This window comes from Garra rufa, chromosome 7 (assembly GCF_049309525.1).
Source record: "Garra rufa chromosome 7, GarRuf1.0, whole genome shotgun sequence".
Classification (NCBI taxonomy): Eukaryota; Metazoa; Chordata; class Actinopteri; order Cypriniformes; family Cyprinidae; genus Garra; species Garra rufa.
This window is the reverse complement of record NC_133367.1, coordinates 31,259,405-31,281,407: the sequence shown is the minus strand read 5'-3', so window position 1 is coordinate 31,281,407 and position 22,003 is coordinate 31,259,405. Positions and strand designations below refer to the sequence as shown.

General features: G+C 35.7%; 1 protein-coding gene across 1 annotated transcript in view; it reads right to left on the bottom strand.

The window, feature by feature from the left end:
• Positions 1-22,003, bottom strand: part of LOC141338107 (AP-3 complex subunit delta-1-like) — a 43,194-nt gene that overhangs the window by 801 nt on the left and 20,390 nt on the right. The window contains exons 12-27 of the mRNA XM_073843668.1: positions 20,463-20,608; positions 19,907-20,055; positions 18,722-18,952; positions 18,415-18,646; positions 17,797-17,942; positions 17,581-17,722; positions 17,430-17,501; positions 16,367-16,439; positions 16,091-16,287; positions 15,837-15,910; positions 13,291-13,314; positions 9,756-9,918; positions 9,546-9,683; positions 6,263-6,316; positions 5,535-5,636; positions 3,283-3,347 (exon numbers count right to left, since the gene is read on the bottom strand). Coding sequence (XP_073699769.1) covers positions 3,283-3,347; positions 5,535-5,636; positions 6,263-6,316; positions 9,546-9,683; positions 9,756-9,918; positions 13,291-13,314; positions 15,837-15,910; positions 16,091-16,287; positions 16,367-16,439; positions 17,430-17,501; positions 17,581-17,722; positions 17,797-17,942; positions 18,415-18,646; positions 18,722-18,952; positions 19,907-20,055; positions 20,463-20,608 — 2,008 coding nt within the window. The remainder of the gene's footprint in view (positions 1-3,282; positions 3,348-5,534; positions 5,637-6,262; positions 6,317-9,545; positions 9,684-9,755; positions 9,919-13,290; positions 13,315-15,836; positions 15,911-16,090; positions 16,288-16,366; positions 16,440-17,429; positions 17,502-17,580; positions 17,723-17,796; positions 17,943-18,414; positions 18,647-18,721; positions 18,953-19,906; positions 20,056-20,462; positions 20,609-22,003) is intronic.

The window sequence follows — 22,003 nt, the reverse complement described above, 5'->3', positions numbered from 1 at the left end:
TCTTTAATTTAACCGTATAATGGTTTAATTTTTAATTTAAAAAATTTGGGTTTTTAAAAATGTTTTCTTAAAATGCAAATTTAAATGTAAATGTAAAATGTAAATAAATTCAGTTTTGTTTATAGATGTATAATTTGTTATTTATTCGATTTTTAGTAAATTAAACCGTATAATTGTTTAAAGTTATGTAAAATACTGTTTTTTATATTGTTTTGTTAAAATGCATTTTTTTGGTGATTAACGTTTAATTTAATATATATTAATATTATATATAAAACATAATCATAGATATTTTATATAATAATTATATCTTATATATAATGCACATATTTATAGTCCGCAATGTTTAATTTAAATGAATATAACATTTAATACAGTTTTTTTTGTATATTTTATTTTATATTATTTACTTTACATGTAAATAATTTTAGTTTTTAATAATAGTTTTTAACTGTTTAATTGAAATAATGTTTTATATATACAGTCAGGTCCATATATATTTGGACACTGACACACTTTTTATAATTTCGGCTCTGTATGCCACTAGAATAGTTTAAAAATGATACAATCAAGATGAAATTGAAGTGCAGACTTTAAGTTTTAATTCAAGGGGTTGAACAAAATATAACAAAATGCTAAGGAATTACAACCATTTTTATACACAGACCCCCCATTTTCAGGGGCTCAAAAGTAATTGGACAAATAAATATAATCATAAATAAAATGTTCATTTTTTATATTTTGTTGAGAATCCTTTGCAGGCAATGACTGTCTTAAGTCTGGAACTCATGGACATCACCATAAACTGGGTTTCATCCTTTGTGGTGCTTTGCCAGGCCTTTACTGCAGCTGACTTCAGTTGTTGTTGGTTTGTGGGTCTTTCTGCCTTTAGTTTTGTCTTCAGCAAGTGAAATGCAGGCTCAATCAATTTGAAATCAGGAGACTGACTTGGCCACTGAAGATTATTCCTCTTTTTACCTTTAAAAACTCCTGGGTTGCTTTTGCTGTATGTTTTAGGTCATCATCCATTTGTACTATGAAGAGCCGCCCAAACAACTTTGCTCCATTTAACTAAATCTGGGCAGACAGTATATCCCTATACACTTCAGAATTCTTCCGGCTGCTTCTGTCTTCTGTCACATCATCACTAAACACCGGTAACCCAGTGCCACTGGAAGCCATAAATGCTTATGCCATTACACTGCTCCACCATGTTCACAGATGATGATGTTGTAGGCTTTGGATCATGAGCTGTTCCAAGCCTTCTACATACTTTTTTCTTCCCGTCATTCTGGTAGACGTTGATTTTAATTTCAGCAGTCCAAAAATGCTTTTCCAGAAGTGGTCTGGCTTTTTTAAATGTTTTTTGACAGTCTAATCTGGTCTTGTTTGCACCTTGTGGTAAACCCTCTCTATTTTTCTCTGGTGAAGTCTTCTCTTGATTGTAGACTTTGACAGTGACACGTCTACCTCCTGGAGAGTATTCTTCACTTGGTTGGATGTTGTAAAATGTTTTATTACCATGGAGAGGATCATCCAATCATCCACCATACTGTCGTCTTTTGTGAACATCCAGGCCTTTTTATGTTGCTGAGCTCACCAGTGTGTTCTTTTTCTTCTCAGAATTCACCAAACTGTTGATTTGGCCACTCCTAATGTTCCTGCTATCTCTCTGATGCATTTCTTTTGTTTTTGAAGCCTAACAATTGTCTGTTTTACTTGCATGCAGAGCTCCTTTGACCGCATGATGGGTTCAGAGCAACAGCTTCCAAATGCAAATGGCACACTTAAGGTGCGTTCACACCGGACGCGAATGAAGCGGCAAGCGCAAGTGATTTGCATGTTAAGTCAATGCAAAGACGCGAATAGCCATCCTGCGACGCGAAACGCGCAAATGAGGCGGCGCGAAATGCACGAATAGCGCGAATGAAGCGGCGCGCATTGAGCGTTTCAAGCGATTGCCGTGCCATTCGCGCGAGTTCAAAAATCTGAACTTTGGCGAAAATCCGCGCCGCGTTAACCAATCAGGAGCTTGCTCTAGTAGTGACGGAGGCAGAAATCTGAAACAACAATGGAGGACAAAATCACCGTTGCTGTCTGTGGATACTCGGAGCTGTACGATACATCTTTGGACTTTTGTAGAAACAGGAATAAAAAGGATTTGGCTAGGAAGAAAGTGACTGAAGAGGTCGGACAATCTGGTTAGTTTAAAAAACACAACCTACATATACATACATATTAAGACTACAAGCAAGCTAAAGCTGGCAAATTGAGCTCATTCACCTATTTTACAACTACTTTCCCGCTGACGAGTGGCAGAAGCCCCTCCCATGACGCAAATTCGCGTCTGCTGTGAAGAAAATGTCACGCGCGAATGACGCGAATTTTATCGCGCAAATGGCGCGAGTAAACTCAAATGTTCAAGCGTTCAACTACGCGCGAATAGCGCGTTTTTTCCGCGCAAGTCGCGTTCGGTGTGAACGCACCATTAGAATCAGCTCCAAACCTTTTACCTGGTTAACTGATGTAGAAAAAATGAAGGAATAGCCCACAGCTGTCCATGAAACAGCTTTTGAGTCAACTGTCCAATTACTTATGGTCCCTTAAAAAAAGGGGGAGGTACATATTAAAGAGCTGTAATTCCTCAACTTTTCTACCAATTTGATGAGACTGCCCTAAAAATTAAAGCTCAGAGTGTGCACTTTAAGCCCATATTCATTTTATAACTGTAACTTGAATATGTTTTGGTCAACAGCTAAAATAATAAAAAATGTGTCAGTGTCCAAATATATATGGACCTGACTGTGTGTGTGTGTGTGTGTGTGTGTGTGTGTGTGTGTGTGTGTGTGTATGTATATATATATATATATATATATATATACACACACACACACACACACACACACACACACACACACACACACACACACACAGTGCACAGCATAAATGAGTACACCCCCTCTAAAACTTAACAAATTGAGCAATTACTCTTCACTTGAAAGACATATTAGGATTCTTTGGAGATATAATGTTCCAACAGGCCTGCTTGATCAATTACCAAAGAAGAATGTCAAAATTATCTAGCAAATTAAGATTTTCCTGTCAAAGTGATAAAATGTTGTGTTGCAAAAATGAGTACACCCTCCTGAAAGTTACTAAATAAAACTAAAAGTGTAGGTTTAAAGCTATTTTTGATCAACCGGTAAGTATACTGAACCAAAACTTTTAAAGACAAGTCATTTCCTGACAGTTAAAGGCGTTTTATAGCCTACTGTATCGTACACAGACTTAATGCTGTCAACAATGAAACCACTTGGGAGAGAACTGCCAGGTGACTTATTTCTTAGCTGAAAAGAGGACAGTGGTACAAGAGGAATACCAAATTATTGTTTTAAGTGTGAAAATATAGCAGAAGTAGCACTGACATTCAAAAACAATGGACTTGTGACAAGGCTCCTGAAACAACCAGGTCTTCACTTTAAGTTTTCATTTAATGATGAGTGAATTTCTGCTATAAAATGAGGCGGAGAAATACCATGTAAGAGTATCAGAGCCGGCAAAAGCTATGAAAAGAGTGACACTTTATCTCACAGAGTACGAAGCAGCCTGCAGAAGTGACATGCATGGTTATTGTCACCACTAGAATTACCTACTGTAGCCACAGCACAGTAAACTCATTTAATCTCTTTCCAAGGCCCATATTTACAAAATAGAGACTTCTGGGAATCCTTACTCTGGTGTCAAGGGACCAAGTCAATCATTTCGGATCCAAAAGCATCCAAAATGTTCTGGTGTTGCTACAGGAGGTGTACAGCGAGAAGTGCCTGGTGTCTACAGTGACGTTCAGTGGTAGTAAAGCTCTTCTACAGGGATGTATGAGTGCTGAAGGTGTGAGGGAGCTGTGCTTTATCAGTGCTGTCATCAATTCACACACTACTGTGTGATGGAATACAAAAAACTGAAACTGCAGATGCTACTCTCCCCTCATTCCCTGCATTATTGGGCATTTTTTAGCATGACAATGAGGATATTTATTCTCCCAAGGTGAAAATCCTTCAGTGGACATGTATTTAACTCAGTATGAACACTCTTGAGCAGCTGTGAGGGATTCTGTAGAGACGAGCTAAGCAAAACTCCCCATTAAAGACCAGGGCATTTAAGGAAGTCGTCCTCCAGGAGTTAAACTGGACAGATGTGAAAATTTGCCATGAACTTGTGCACTCAGTGCCAAGAAGGGTCAAAGCAGTATACTTAATGTTCTGGAGGACATATTAAGTACTAGAATATTATACATTTGCTGAATTACATATAGGGTGTACTCATTTCTGCAATCCATTATTTATACAAAATTGGCTAATTTACTTACATTACAGGACATATTGGCATATATTTTGTTGTTTTTATTAAGTATATGTTTAATACATTTAAATATTGCCATCTTTCCATGAATTATATTAGTGATCATTAAGAAAATACATCTTTTATATATATTAAGAGGGGGTGTGCTCATTTATGCTGTGCACTGTATGCGTGCATGTATATATATATATATGTATATGTAATGTTTTTGTACATTTTAAAGATGCAAAATTTATTGTTAAATTTTTTATGTAACTAAACAGTATAATTGTTCATTGTTTCATTAAAATATTGTTTTTTTTTATGTTTTCTTAAAATGCACATTTATAGTTTAATTAAAATATATATAGGCCCGGTTTCATAGACAGGGCTTAGACTAAGCCAGGATTAGGCCATAGTTCAATTAGGACATTTAAGTAATTTTTATAAATGTGCCTTAGAAAAAAACATTACTGGCGTGCATCTTGAGACAAAGCAAAAGCACTGATATCTTTTAAGATGAATCAGTGCAAGTTTCTTTCAGTTGAAACAGCTCAGACTTAGATTTTAGTCTAGGACTAGGCTTAAGCCTTGTCTGTGAAACCGGGGAATAATGTTTAATATAAAATATTTGGTTAAATGCAAAAAATTAGTGGCATTCTGTCCACACTGAGACAGCGTTTTTGTCGAGGAAAACTGAGCTTTTTTGACAAAAGATAAATAATGGATAAATTTGAAAAAGCTGTTTTCGCACTCTAGTGTGGACTGTGAAAACACGTTTAGTCATGTGACGCATACTGCACCAATACACATCTATATTTATACCAATATTGTGCCTGTTATGTGCTATTCATGCTGTTGCTACAGATATGTGACTCTGTACACTCTTCAAAACAATCTTACAAAGACGACAGAAAATTTACTTGCATTTGCTATCCTGCGGCAAAACATAAGGGCAGTTGCGTTTTACGATTCCGTTGTATCACTTAAGTGACCTTTATTGAGGCTTTACGCCTTTGCGTTTTTCGACTTTCAGTGTGAATGAGAAACTATTGGAAAATGCTAGTGTGTTAACAAAAATGCTGTTTTCAAATGTATCCAGATTAAAGAAGATGTAGCTAAAGTTGAAAACAGCATTGACAGTGGAACAAACAGAAAACTACTTTTTAAAACAAAACCAAGCAGTTGTGTCTCACCGTGTCCTCTGGCTCTGCATCTTTAGGCTCATCAGGCTCAGATTCCGGGGCGGCCGCAGAGCTCGTGTCCACAGCGGCAGCAGACGAGGTCACCGTCACGTCCTGCAAACAAACACACATTAAAACACACTTCCTGCTTTCAAAACCCTCCACAGAGACCGAAGAAGGATCAGCTACACTATGAAGCATGCAAACAATATCATGATTAGGAAGAAGGAAAGCGGATTCGAGAAAAAGTGGTGAACCTGCAGTGAGAAAGTGATTTGTTTTGGCTTTTGGAGTCGTGTGTTCACATTAAAAGGAACTGAACTATGAAGTTTGGGCAGATAGATCAAGTCCGTTCTGTCACAGGTGACCTACATTCGACTCATGAGGCAAATACTGTTCGAGCTGTTTGACTGGAACCGCAAGATCTGTCAAAATCCTGGCTGTTTATCATAATAAAGTCGTGATCACACAGGAGGAGCTTCCCACATCAGCGATTAAGACACATTTACGCCTCTGCACGTGCACACATGCATCCTGAACTAACACGAGCAAATGCTAACACACACACAAACGTGCCAGACCTGTGAAAAACAGCGGGAAATAAGACGGGTGAACCAGAGTCAAGAGTGACTAGAGCCCGGAGGAGGGAAAACACAAAACAGACGCTCATTAACAACAGGACAGACCGACAGCAGTATGACAGGAGGGGGAGGAGAGGGAGAGAGCGCGAGGGACCGGACCTGGACGGCGGGGGGAACAGGAGCGCTAGAGAGCCAGAAATCCAGATCGGAGGCCTAGAAGAGAAAAGGCAGGGTGGGGAAAATGAGTCTAGTTCTGTTTGACTCCAACAGAACCCCAAACTAATGCTCTTGACAAAACAAGATCATATTCCATCACCATGTCTGCTCAAATGCTCAATTTACATATTGAAGTTTGATTATTAAATAAATATAATATAATAATAATAATAATAAATAGTTTATGAACGTATATGATGTAAAAGTGGACATACGTTTTAATTTTTGCAAATATTTGGGGTAACGCTGCACCCCCTGGTGGTGTAGATTTTAAGAAAGCGGGAATTTTCTTAGTTGAATATAATTAAAATGAACAATCTATTCATTAAGATTTATATTGCAAGAGATACATAGAAGAAAGCTAATAATAACTTTTTTTTCATACAACTATTTAAATAAGTGCACAAGCTGATATGCTCCTGTTGATAAATATATTCAATCATTGTTTTTAGGGATGCACCGAAATAAATTCTTGGCCGAAACCGAAAACCGAAAAAGAGGAAACCAAGGCCGAAAACCGAAACACTGAAAGAATTATGGCAATTATTAGTACCATTGCATTTATGGCTATGACTGTGTTCTAATCTTACTAAAATCAAGGCATTGCAATTGCATTAATATTAATATTAAAGTTTCAAAGAATAAATCAGTTATATTCATTTAAACAATTATTATCAATCAAGTATTATATTACTTTAATAACATATACATATATTTTACTGCCTTTGTTTAAATTGTTAAAATTTTTATAACATTGTCTTGTGGATCCATCAGTTCACATTTACAAGTCTATGCGTTTCTCTTCCAGCAGGAGGCGCTGTCAGAATAATATTACACAAAGCAGCGCAGCAAATGACTTTGAAAGGTGCAGCGCTCAGATTTATTCAATGGATAGTCTTTTGAAGTTTCATCGCAATTCTTGTCTTTCAGTCCCCACATTTAAGACCACCTGAAATCATAATCAAGACTTTCTTAACCCCTAATAACACTGCAGTCATCAATGAAAATTAAGAGCTTTATTTAAGTCTTTCAAAAAACAAACCTTACACAAAATACGTTTCTTTTTATTTTTTTTCCCACCATGTTCGGGGCACAAGAAAATTATTAGGGGACTAAATTAATATCAGCATATGAAGTATAATCGTCTCTCATTGTCTCTGAGAGAATGCAGGTCAGATGCTGAAAGCACTGTCAGTTTTCACTTTCACTTTAACATTTTGCGCAGTTTTCACGTTGCTTTTGTGATATCCATTGGCTCACCTCCATGGTTTAAAACATAAATATGTATAAAAAATACAGTATATAAAATACAGTATATAGAAAAGACATGTCTTTAAAATATTGTGAAGTACAGTAACACCAACGTAAAGCCATTGTTTTTCACTCACTGAAAGCTACATCTGTCTCATTCTCTGTTCTCATCACTGGCTGCCCGCACGACTGCAGACACACCCCCTCTTGAAATTTCGGCTTTACATGTTTTGCAAATCGCTATCCGTGGGTCTTTCTCAGATATACTGAAATACGTCCACACCGCAGACGTTGCTTCATACAAGCACGTGCAGGCTGCGGTTTCTGTTTGCGTCAACATACTGTTTCGGCCGTGTTGTTTCGGTGATAAAAGTCTTTCGGCCGAAAACCGAAAATGCACTTTTGGGCCATTTTCGGCCGAAAATTTTCGGTGGCCGAATATTCGGTGCATCCCTAATTGTTTTGTTGTATTTCTGGTGTATTTTAAGTTTTATTTACTATAAATCTATTTACTATTAATGCATAGTTGTTGAAACAATAATTATATAATTTCTGGTTTATTTTTTAAAACGGGCAATAAATAAATATCTAGTAATTTTGCTTATTTTTAATCTATTAATTTTTTGCTTCTATTTAATAAATATAAGCAAAACATGTATAATTTATTATTTTAGAAATTTAGAAATATTTAGAATTTTTATATTTGTTGCTTACTTTCAAAACAGGTGCTATAAATAAATTTTTTATTTATTATTACTTTTTTCTAAACAACTCTAAATACAAATACAGAGAAAATCCCATACATTTTGTTAAATTACTTTCTACCAAAAGAAAGAACAAAAATCAACAAAACAAAAAAACAAAAATATATTTTCTTTACATTTATGTAATATATATATATTTGTATTTGTATGAACAATTTAAGACTTACAATATAATATACACAAATATATAGAGAAAATCCCAAATAAATTGTTGAAATGACTATGTAAAAAATATATTTTTTCTATGTATTTTTATGAACAATTTAAGACTTACAACAGAATATACACAAACATATAGAGAAAATCCCAAATAAATTGTTAGAAAATTACTTCCTACTAAAATAAAAAAGAAAACAACAAAAATTAAAACAAAAAATAAAAATACATTTTCTTTACATGTAATACATAAATATATATTATTCTGTATTTCTGTTTTGTATTTTTTTTATATTTAAGACTTAAAATAGAATATATACAAATATATAGAGACATTTCCAAATAAATCTGTTAGAAAAATACTTTCTACTAAAAATAAAACCAAAAAATGTTGAATATATTTTATATATATATTTTTTCTGAACAATTTGAGACTTAAAAGAAAAAAAAAACTAAAATCAACAAAAAAATAAAGATATTTTCTTTACATTTTTGTAATATATACATTTTTTCTATGTATTATATTTTTTTTTCTGAACAGTTTAAAACTTACAATAGAATATATATATATATATATATATATATATATATACACACACACACACAGTATTATTTTTCTGAACAATTTTTTTGACAAAAATGAATTAATGTTTTGTAATATTTTGAACTATGGACTACTATCATGATAACGTGCCTAAGAACATATCACTACATTTTCTGCATCCCCTTGTGCTAAAATGCATTCATAAATACAGTAATATTATTGGATTATATTAACAATAATAATCAATTAATCATTAAGACCTTTAAACAGCAACATAGACTGCAGTCAAGTGGCTATTAAAAGACACATTTTCATGCTTTTCCTCTTTTTTTCCATTTAACTGTTGAAGCTTTGTATATAAATGTTGTCATTTGTGGCAGCCCAAATTATAGCAATTTCAACAAAGCAATGGAATATTTCAAAGTATAAATGAAGCAAACAGCAAATGTTAGTGATGGAGAGGCTATAAGACAAGCTAATACTTCACCATCAGCGCAACAACCAATCATACCTCAGCAGGTGTGGATGTGGGTGGGGCCGCAACCTCTTTGATCTCCTCTGATTGGACGGCCTCTTCTGGCTGGGACTCCGGAAGCTCCTCTTCCACGTCTTTGTGTTTCTTCTTTTTCTTCTTGTCCTCTTTGCTCCTCTGCAAACCATATGAATATTAATGAAGATGAAGTAATGTTAAACAACAGTATTTGCAAAACTAACATCTCACCTTTCTGTCCTTCTCCTTGTCTTTCTTCTTCTCCTTCTTCTCCTTACCGCTCTTCTTCTTGGTCTCCTGCGGGATGCTCTCGTTGTCTCTGTCCTCAGCAGGGCTCTTCAGCACCTCTGGACGGTGGGTCCTCACAGGAAGCTTCTCGCTGTCTGCAAGTGGCCTGGAAAGAATAAGAGAAACCAGATTAGATGGACAGAAAGAGAAGATTTTGAGTGGGAGAGATAACCAGGTCACATGAACACCAGGAAAGGCTTCAGCTTCATTTATTCAATACACGGGTCGAAAGTCTAAAGGCCTGTTCGCAACAAGTCTGATGTGACAGCACCACACAGAACGCCACTCTCTCATGAACGCAGGTTTGACAGTTAGCAGAAGCTTGAGATTATGGTTTAGGAACTTTTAAATATGGATATTTTTCTTACACAAATGCATTGATTTACTTCAGATCCTATGGAGCCATGTGGAGTACTTTTTATGATGGATGGATGCACTTTATTGGACTTCAAAATCTAAACTGCCATTATAAAGCTTGGAAGAGCCAGGACATTTTTTAATATAACTCTGATTGCATTCGTCTGAAAGAAGAAAGTCATATACAGCTAAGATGGATTGAGGGTGAGTAAATCATGGGGTCATGTTCTTTTGTGTCAGAAATTGAGATTTGGTGTGAAGAGGCCTTTAAAAGCAGTAAAATGTTCCTGTACAACAACAAGCTGAGAGGAAAACAGCTGAGGGACCTAAAATCTGTGCTCACGAGTTTCAAGGGAAAAGTCAAAGCCAGGCAAGGCTGTCAATGTTGACGTATCAGGGTGGGCCATTTATATGGATACACCTTAATAAATTGGGAATGGTTGGTGATATTAACGTCCTGTTTGTGGAACATTAGTATATGTGAGGGGGCAAACTTTTCAAGATGGGTAGTGACCATGGTGGCCATTTTGAAGTCGGCCATCTTGGATCCAACTTTTGTTTTTTCAATAGGAAGAGGGTCATGTGACACATCAAACTTATTGGGAATTTCACAAGAAAAACAATGGTGTGCTTGTTTTTAACGTAACTTATTCTTTCATGAGTTATTTACAAGTTTCTCTTTGTTCACAGCCATTGACATGTCGAAGAGGTTAACACGTGAGGAGCGGATCGAAATTGTGTTGATATCTGGTGAACGCAGTAACCGGGTCATTGCAGCAGATTTCAATGCAAGACACCCTACGAGACCACCCATCTCCCATGCTACAGTTAGCAAACTGCTTGCTAAGTTTCGTGAAACTGGTTCAGTGTTGGATTTGCCAAAATGTGGACGCATGAAAACTGTCACTAATGAAGAAACATCAGTGGCTGTCCTAGCTTCATTCAGCAAGAGCCCACAGCGTAGCACTCGCCGTATGTCACTGGAGAGTGGCATTAGTCGAACATCCCTTTGGCGGATATCAGCTACTCACAAATGGCACCCTTACAAACTCCAGCTACTGGAGCATCTCAACGAGGATGACCCAGATCGGCTCACAGAATTTGCAGAATGGGCAAAACAAAAATTGGAACAGGACCCTCAGTTCACGCAGAAGATTTTGTTCAGTGATGAGGCAAACTTATGTGAATGGTGAAGTTAACAAACAAAACCACCGCTATTGGTCTGACACTAACCAACATTGGATAGATCCCTCCAAGACTGTTGGAACAAAAAAAGTGATGGTATGGTGTGGTATATGGGGTACAAAGATAGTGGGGCCATTCTCCATCAATGGAAACCTCAAGCCACTGGATATTTGAAATTGCTACATGATGATGTGTTTCCCTCTTTATGCACTGAAGCTGGCACGTTCCCTGAGTTTTTCCAGCAAGATGGTGCACCACCACATTATGGGTGTCAGGTCCGAGCATTCCTAGATGAACAGTTTCCTGAAAAGTGGATTGGTCGTCGTGGGCCAGCTGAATGGCCCCCAAGGTCTCCCGATCTGACCCCCTTAGACTTTTATCTTTGGGGTCATCTGAAGGCAATTGTCTATGTTGTGAAGATACGAGATGTGCAGCACCTGAAACTACGGGTACTGGAAGCCTGTGCTGGCATTTCTCCTGCGGTGTTGCTATCAGTGTGTGAAGAGTGGGAGAAGAGGGTTGCATTGACAATCCAACACAATGAGCAGCACATTGAACACATGTGGTCAGAAACTTGTAAATAACTCATGAACACACCATTGTTTTTCTTGTGAAATTCCCAATAAGTTTGATGTCACATGACCCTCTTCCTATTGAAAAAACAAAAGTTGGATCCAAGATGTCCGACTTCAAAATGGCCACCATGGTCACCACCCATCTTGAAAAGTTTACCCCCTCACATATACTAATGTGCCACAAACAGGACGTTAATATCACCAACCATTCCCATTTTATTAAGGTGTATCCATATTAATGGCCCACCCTGTACACTAACATTAAAGTTTGGGATCAGTAAGATTTTTATTTTTATTTTGCAAAAGAAATTAACACTTTTATTTAGCAAGGATGCATTAAATTGATCAAAACCGACAGTAAAGAGATTTAATAATTTGATTTCTAAAAAAAAAACTGCTCTTTTGGACATACTACTCAATATATGATTTCTACAAAAATAACTAATATATATAATAAATAATAAAAACAGTTTTCAACATTGGTAATAATCAGAAATGTTTCTTGAGCAGTAAATCGGCATATTAGAATGATTTCTGAAGATTAATGTGACACTGAAGACTAGAGTAATGATGCTGAAAATTCAGCTTTGCATCACATGAATATATTTCAAATTTAATGTATATTAAAATTTTGAATTGTAATATGTGACCCTGGACCACAAAACCAGTCATAAGGGTCAAATTGTGTTATTGAAATCTCAGATTTCCAAAGCTGAAAAAGCTTTCCATTGATGTATGGTTTGTTAGAATAGGACAATATTTGGCTGAGATACAACTATTTGAAAATCTGGAATCTGAGAGTGCAAAAAAAAAAAAAAAATCTAAATATTGATAAAATCACCTTTAAAGTTGCATAAATGAAGTTCTTAGCAATGCATATTACTAATCAAAAATTACATTTTGATATATTTATGGTAGGAAATTACCAAAATATCATCATGGAACATGATCTTTACTTTATATCCTAATGATTTTTCGATAATCGGTAATTTTGACCCATACAATGTATTGTATACCAGTGCTACTTAAAACTGGTTTTGTGGTCCAGGGTCACATATTTCACAGTTTACACTGTATTGTTGATCAAATAAATGCAGCCTTGGCAAATAAAGTGAATAATAATTTGAGTCTTATCAACCCCAATCTTTATAACCAAAGTGTTTAATAAGTTATAGCAATATGACCACAGCCAAAACCCAACTAGCAGGTGAGCTGATCAGTCATGCACAATGTGTTCTCAACAAATATTATTTGGTCCAACAGTGACATGACTGCAGTTGCCAGGGGAAAAAAAGGAGAAAAGGTTGTTGGTAACTGGCCAGTTGATTCCACGGAGTCGCGTGACCACAGGAAGTACTTACCTTGAGCTAGAACCAGATAGCAGACTGTCAGGAGGGCAGATGTGTGCGTGCATGAGGGAGAGAGAGAGAGAGAGAGATGGAGAGACAGAAGCAGAAAGCAGTGTGCGTGAGATGTTGGAGAAGATTCAGGAGAACTGGAGAAGGCTTGTCGATATCAGAACAGAAAACCCAACAGATGCATGTTTTGAATCTGTAAAGATGGTTTCACACATGACTGCGGCAAGAAGCATGAAATTGAAAACAATATCCTGAGGGAAAACAGTGGTGATACTGACAATTAAGTGGGAACTGATGTACTCAGACTAACAGAGACTGTCTCAGACCAAACGTCAGACGCAAAACAACAAGAATGTTGATAATTTCCTGATTGGAATAACAAGAAATGAGAGTTTAACATATAGAGGGCCCTATGACTTGCCCGATGTGGAATTTGTGGATGTAGTCACGGAATCCAGTCATAAAGATGGAATTTACTGTATAATGCAGAATGTCACGGAATTTGCCAAATTTTGGATGAATAAATCAAAAGTAAGTCAGTACACTTAAATCAAAATGCGACATGGACTAGTTTCTGTGAACATTATACTGCAAAAATACACACATACTAAAGCGCATGTGGCACTTGCAGTGTTTTCAGCCTCTGCCGCCTCAATATAAGAGTACATGAATACATAAACAATCTCTAAAACTGGTCTGAGAGTCACTTCATTTCTTTCAAGAAAACTATCGTCATATCATATACAAACAAAAACTTCTTTATAGCAACTTATTAAAATAAAAGTTTGGTTTAACTTGAAAAAATGGTGACAGAAATATAGTACTTAAGAGTGATAGTATTACTACTAATAATAAAATTATTCTTAAAACATGAATATTTACCAGAAAAATTATTTACCATAAAAATGAAACCTTTAAAACTGAATCCAGAAAATTCATGAAAAACACATAATTTGGTTAAAATAAAACTGAATTTGGTAAAAATTTAACTAAATTTGAGGGGGAAAAAAGCCTGAAACGTATTTCATAGGGCAGGGATCCTCAAATCTTACCCTGGAGGTCCAATGCGCTGCAGAGTTTAGCTCTAACCCTAATCAAACACACCTGAGAATGCTAATCAAGGTCTTCAGGATCATTAGAGAATCACAGGTAGGTGAGTTTGATCAGGGTTGGAGCTAAACTCTGCAGCGCATTGGACCTCCAGGGTAAGATTTGAGGAACCCTGTCACAGGGCCTTAAAATGTAATTTTTAAAACTGAATGCAGAAAATTAATGGAAAACACAGAATTTTCTCAAAATAAAACTGAATTTGAGGAAAAAAAGCCTAAAAAGTATTTTGTAGGGTCTTAAAATTTATTTTTTTTAAAAACTGAATCCAGGAAATTGTTGGAAAACACAGAATTTGGTAAAAATAAAACTAAACTTAAGAAAATAAATAAATAAAACGTATTTCATAGGGCCTTAAAAAAATTTTTTTTTTTAAAAACTGAATCCAGAAAAATAAATGGAAAACACAGAATTTGGTAAAAATAAAACTAAATCTGAGGGAAGAAAAGCCTAAAACGTATTTTATAGGGCCTCAAAAAAATTTTATTTTAACATCTGAATCCAGATAATTAAATTTTATATTTTGTAAAAATAGAACTGAATATGAGGGGAAAAAACCCTAAAATGTATTTCATAGGCCTTAAAAAAAATTTATTTTTAACACTGAATCCAGAAAATTGTTGAAAAACACAGAATTTGGGAATTTGAGAAAAACAAAAAAAAAAACAAAAAACAACAGCAACTAAAACATATTTCATAGGGCCTTAGAAATTACATTTTTAAAATTGAATGCAGAAAATTAAATGGAAAACACAGAATTAAAAAATAAAAATAAATTTGAAAAAAAAAAAGCCTAAAAAGTATTTCATAGGCCTTAAAAATTTAATTTTTAAATCTGAATCCAGAAAAATAATGGAAAACAGAATTTGGTAAAAAATGAAACTGATTTTAAGGGGAAAAAGCCTGAAACATATTTCATAGGCCTTAAAAATGTAAGTTTTGTTCAACTTTTAACAAACTACTATTAAACTGTGCAAGTTTTATAATTTCAATTAATTAGACATACAGTTTTTAAATTATTTTTAAATTTAACAATTAAAAAAGAGCCTGGAAAAATTTAAACGGGAAAAAATTAACCCAGAAAAATTTATATGAAAAAAATAGGGTACTACACATACAGCTAGTGACACACTAAAATAAAAAAAAATAATAATTTTACCAAAAACAGTTTTGGTAAAATATCACAAGGCAACATGTTGCTAACAAACTTTTTTTACGATTTAATTTATGCGCAAAGAGAGTTCAATTTCTAAATATTTAAATACTGTAACTTTTATTTCGTTTTCAGTTTTTAGCTAATTGAAAATACATATCGAGATGCGGCTTGTTGCATCTCTTATTTTATTAGAATAAAGAGATCGAAACATAAATTCCAGTTTTGTTCAAAACTGAGTACATGTAGCGGGTGTATGAACGGTAGGTGGCGACAATGTGGTACATACTTGTCCAGATCGATGTCCAGAGCTTTATGAGGGTCATTGGGATCCTTATCATCATCATCACTCGGTAAGGCATTCTGGGAACCGAGACACACCAGTGTCATTACATATAGTTTTGTGGAAAACCATTTTAAAAAGGTAGTTCACCCAAAATGTAAAATTATGTGATTAATTACTCACCCTCATGCTTTCCCAAAACATTAAGAACTTTATTCATCTTCAGAACACAAATTAAGATATTTTTGACAACAGCTCACCTCTGGCATTTCCTCTGTGACTATGTCCACCTGCTGAGCGGGCGTTATGTCTTCCTCGCTCTCTGGACCCGAATCCGCTTTCCTTTCTTTTCCTCTCTTCTCCCGCTTTTTCTTCTTCTCCTTCTTCTTCCTCTCTGCCTTTTCCTTCTGCCTGCGCTCCTCCTCCAACTTCACGTATTGGTCAGACATGGGCATTCCTGAACCAAACAATGGACAATGAAATTAAATAGTGGTTTTATTTGGTCTGATGAAATAAAAGATTGTAGATTTACTCACCTGGAACTTTGAGAGGCACACTAAGGTCGATCTGGACCACCGGAATGTGTTCTACACCTGGAGCGTCGTACACCTGCAATTGTAGACATGTTAAAATAAACTTTGAGAAGAAGTTATAGGAGAAACTTAGGTTTTGCTCTGAATCAACTGAACCAATAGATTTGTAAAACGATTCACTTTTTCGAAGCATTAGAAACACTGACGGCACTCGCTGGTAAAAACGGTGTAAACGCAACAAAACCAAGTCCAAAGTAATAGAAAACAGGTAAAATAATGGTAATATAAGTGTATTATAGAAAATATGCATTGAGTTATTGTCCAAAACATGTCTTGATTTATTCAGTATTGCTATGGTCTTTGTCAGTTTTGCTTTGACATGGTTTATTAGTGGTTTTCAGCAGATTTTGTGGTCTAAAATCACACCAAGAAACTTAAAAATACCTTTTAAACATTCTGTAGCAGTGATTCATATTTTAACCACAGAAGTTAGATATTTTGCTTTTAAATTAATACAGTTATTGCCATTATTGGTGGCACCACCTGATGAGTGGTTGCTCCAAATGACACCAAGATCTTATATCATTAAAAATCTATTTAAAGTGTCATGTGAAAAATTACAAATAACTAATGTTTTTTGAAAAGTTAAAGTGAGTACATACACGGAAGAGGTACTTTATATATAGCATCTTTTTTTTATGCATTTAAACCAATTTTTGAACTAAAAATAAATGCAATCGGACAGAAAATTTAGGCGTTGCGTCATTAACCCATAAATAGTTTTGGACCTAAGACCGATCCCTGCTGTACACCACAAGTTATATTCATGTATGTAGACTTATGTTCATCAATTTCTACAAATTGTTGCATATTTCTGAAATAACTACTTAAAACCAAGGCTTGAAACAGTCTGATGCAACAAAGACTAAATTGCTGAAATCGGATGACGTGGCAAGTTTGATAAAACTGGTTAAACAAAAGATTATTAAATGGTTGGTTCAAAGCCTCATTAAGCAGTGCTTCAGCCTGAGATTTATGTGATCACAGAAATCATTTCACTGCATACCTTCTGAGATGATGGCGAGGACTTGATGTAGAAGGGGTTGTTGGCCTGTTCTTGCTTCCTGGCTTCCCTCCTCTGTTTAAAATTAGACAAGTGTATTAGGATGAATGCATTTGTACATTTTCTGTAGGTTTGATGAACAGTGTCGACTTACCCTGGCCAGCTCTTTCTCGTCCACCTCAGTGTGTCTTGATCTGGAATGCTTGGGTTCCTCTTTAGCGAACACCACTTTGGGCTTCTCGTCTTCAGACTCGCTCTCTGATGGAGGCTCATTGATCCAGGCGTCCAAATCCAGACTGGAGGGGAAAAACAATAGCTAAAACATCTATTTCTATTGATTCCCTTAAGATACTGTCAATAAAGTACTCACCCTTCTGGTATAGGCACTTTCTTCTGGGCCTTGGGAGCCACAGGATTGAGCTCTCCGGCGAAGAGAGCCGTGACTTCCTCAGCCACCTCTACATTCTTCTGCTGCAGCTTCTGGATGTACTTCACCAGCTGGAGGATGCAGGACGCCTGCGGGGGGGTGAACATTATGGTTAACGTTGCAGTATGTCTGTTACGAACCCCAATAAAATCTAGAACTGGAATGCCACTCTCGTGAGATTAGAGTGAATAAAGTTTTAAATATGGTATTTTTTCTTAGACAAACGCATTGAATCACTTCAGAAGGCCTTTATTAACTCCTCAGAACAATGTGGAGTACTTTTTATGATGGATGTATGTACTTTATTGGACTTCAAAATCCCAACACCCATTCACTGCCATTATAAAGCTTGGAGGAGCCCAGACATTATTTAATATAACTCCGATTGTATACATTTGAAAAAAGAAAGTCATATCCACCTAGGAAGGCTTGAGGGTGAGTAAATCATGGGGTCATTTTCATTTTTGGGGTAAACTATCCACTTAACTTCATACCATCGTCTACTTTCTGGAATAGCTTTCATGCTAAGAAAGTAGCTATAATGCCAAAAACACTCCTCACCCTCTCCTGCACTTCCAGGTTGGCACTCTGGACGAACAGCGGCAGTCTGTCTATAAGCAGCTGGCTGGTCTCCTGTGCAGCCTGGCTGTCCGTGTCCCCTTCGTGCTTCCGCAGTACGGTCGCAAACAGCTTGGCAGCGTTTTGTACATACACCGCCTGGATGTGACCAGGCAGGGTGGCCACTTTGGGTCTCAGCATGGCCTCCAGAGTCTGCATGGGGTCTTCTAGATGCCTGTGAGGAAGGGTTAACCATTAGCATGATGTTATATGGTTAAACTTTAAACTTTTCTAGGTCGTTGGCACGTACTCTGAGAATTCTCCGCAGATCCACGCGGAGGCGTAGAGAACCTCACAGATCCCATTGCGCTGCGTGTTGCCGGTCAGCAGATGTGCGTTGTCCAGCAGAGTGGCCATCTGAGCCACGGCGAAACCTCGGATGGCTTTGACGCGGATGGCAACGTCCAGCATCTGAGAGGCGATTAGGTGGCCGTGCCTTGTGCCCTCCAAACGAGTCAGTTCGACCAGGATGCTGATGTACCTGGAAGACAGAAAAGGTTGTTTTCTGACTTTTGTGAAAGCCTTGGGGCTACATTCAAAGGGATATTTCACTCAAAAATGAAAATTACCTCATGATTTACTCGCCCTCATGCCATCCTAGGTGTATATGACTTTCGTCTTTCAGACGAATACAATCGGAGTTATATTCAAAAATGTCCTGGCTCTTTCAAGTTTTATAATGGCAGTGAATGGGTGTTGAGATTTTAAAGTCCAATAAAGTACGTCCATCCATCATAAAAAGTGCTCCACACGACTCCAGGGGTTAAAAAGGTCTTCTGAAGTTAATCGATGCATTTGTGTAAGAAAAATATATAAAACTTTATAAACCGCAATCTCTAGCTTCTGCTAATTGTTGTATGCATGTTCACAAGAGTGTGGCGATTCAGTGTAGGACATAGGCTAGCGTAAACTCAGATGAGAATATGCTAGTATCGCGAAAAGCAAGTTTTGTTAACAGCAAAGGAAAACCAGTCTCCGCTGTTACATCGACTAGCATTTTGTTTTGCCTACGTCTTACGACATCTGCTGGAACGCCACTCTCTGGTGAACACACGCTAGAAATCAGAGTTTATAAACTTTTAAATGCAGATATTTCTTACAAAAGTGCATCGATTCACTCCAGAAGGCCTTTATTAACCCCCTGGAGACATGTGGAGTACTTTTTATGATGGATGGATGCACTATTTTGCTTCAAAATCTCAACACCCATTCACTTCCATTAAAAAGCTTGAAAGAGTGAGGAAATTTTTAATATAACTCCAATTGCATTCATCTGAAAGAAGAAAGTCATATACACCTAGGATGGCTTGAGGGTGAGTAAATCATGGGGTAATTTGCATTCTCTCAAGATGCGAGTGCAAGTTTACACTGAAAAACAATGGAAATTCTTTGTCAGCAGCCTCCAAGTGTGTAACCGACTGTTGTTTAGTCTTACCACTCAAAGTTGGTGATATACTGGTAGTTGCTCTGGCTGCAGATGTCGATGATCTTGGTGAGCAGTTCGTCTCGGTAAGTAGTGCCTTCTGCTTTGTCCACATGCAGCATGAGCTTCTTCACAATCTCCATCAGGTTCTTCTTCGAGACCTAGTCAACCACATTTCCATCACATTTTATTAACATCTTACATTTGAGCTCTAGACAATAGACTTAAACATGAAAATTCTGTCATTAATTACCCTCATGTTGTTGCAAACCTGTAAGACCTTTGTTCATCTTCGGAGCACAAATTAAGATATTTTTGATAAAATTCAACCATTTCTTCTAGAATTCTACAATTTCTTGTTAACCCGTGTCGAAAACTGACACAGAAGAGAAGAAATTGTTGAATTTTTGCTTTCTTTGTGCACAAAAAGTATTCTTGTAGCTGAATAACATTACGGATTAACCACTGATGTCACATGGACTATTTTATCGATCGACATGAGGATCAGTAATTAATGACAGAATTTTCAATTTTGAGTGAAATGTACACAAACAAAAGTCTTCCATACCATGCCGTAGAGCAGATCCAGAGCTCTCAGTCGGATGGACTCATCTTTGTCATCCAAACACTGCAGGATCAGGTCCTTGTGTGACTGCACGGACTTGGGGTGCGTCTTCAGGATCTTGGACATGGCCAGAAGACCCAAGTACTTCACTGCAAAACATCACAATGCCTAAGTGACTCTCGCAATGAAGCGTAGCCTCTCTGTTCGCTAACTTCAGCTACACTCCATTAATGCTAATTGACGTTTTGTCTCAGTTGTTCTATTTAGACAAGTCAGCATGTAACAGAAGTAGCAACAATTTTTTTTTTGTATTTCACAGGGCCCTAAAAAATTATTTCTTGGTAACTTTTAATAAATTGCTATTAAATTTTGCATGATTTCCATTAATTAGTCATATTTTTGATTAACAAACTAAAATTTAACCATTAAAATAAAAAATAGAAAAATTAAAACAGAAAAACAGGAATTTGGTAATAAAAAAAAAATGCTTTTGGCCCTAAAAATTGGGTAAGTTTAATGACTTCAATTAAGTACACATGCTGTTTTGAACAATACAATTTTATTTAACCAGTAGAGTCCAGAAAACTTAAAATAGGGGAAAAAACGGAATCCAGAAAAAAAAAAAAGAGTTTGATAAGAATATAACTAAAGAAACATATATATAACCAAGAAAAGAAAAAATAAAACATAGGTTTTAAACTGCAGGTTTCATGATTTCCATAATTAGACATGCTTTTTGATTAATAAAATTGAAATTAACCATTAAAACAGAGTCCAGAAAAAAATTAAACTTTAGAAAAAATTGAATACAGAAAAAAATAAAATGGAAAAAAATGGAATTTGGTCAAAATAAAACTGAATTTGAGAACAAAATTAAATTAATAAAACTAATTTCATAGGGCCCTAAAAATTCAATTTTTGTCAAACTTTTAATATATTGTTGTTAAATTGTGTAAGTTTCATGATTTCCATTAACTAGACATGCTTTTTGATTTAAACAATTTAAATTAACCATTAAAACAGAGTTCAGAAAAATTTAGTCGGGAAAAAATTCAATCCAGAAAAAAAAAAAATTGAAAAAAAAAAAAAAAAAAAACGAATTTGGTTAAAATAAAACTGAATTTGAGAATAATAATATTCTATACTTGATTAATAAACTTAAAATCAATCATTAAAACAGAGCCCAGAAAAAATAAAAAGGTAGAAAAAAACGGAATACAAAAAAAAAAAAAAAAAAAAAAAAAAAAAAAAAAAGAGGAAAAATTGGAATTTGGTAAAAATAAAACTGAATTTGAGAAAAAAAAAATAAAACAGACTTCATAGGGACCTAGGCACTTTTAATAAATTGTTGTTAAATTATGTAAGTTTCATGACTTCATTTAATTAGACATGCTTTTTTATTCCTAAAATTTAACTTAACCATCAAAACAGTCCAGAAAAAATTAAATGAGAGAATGGGGGAAACAGAATCCAGAAAAGTTTAAATAGAAAAAATAAAATTTGCTAAAATAAATAAAACAGATTTCATAAGGCTTTAAAAATGT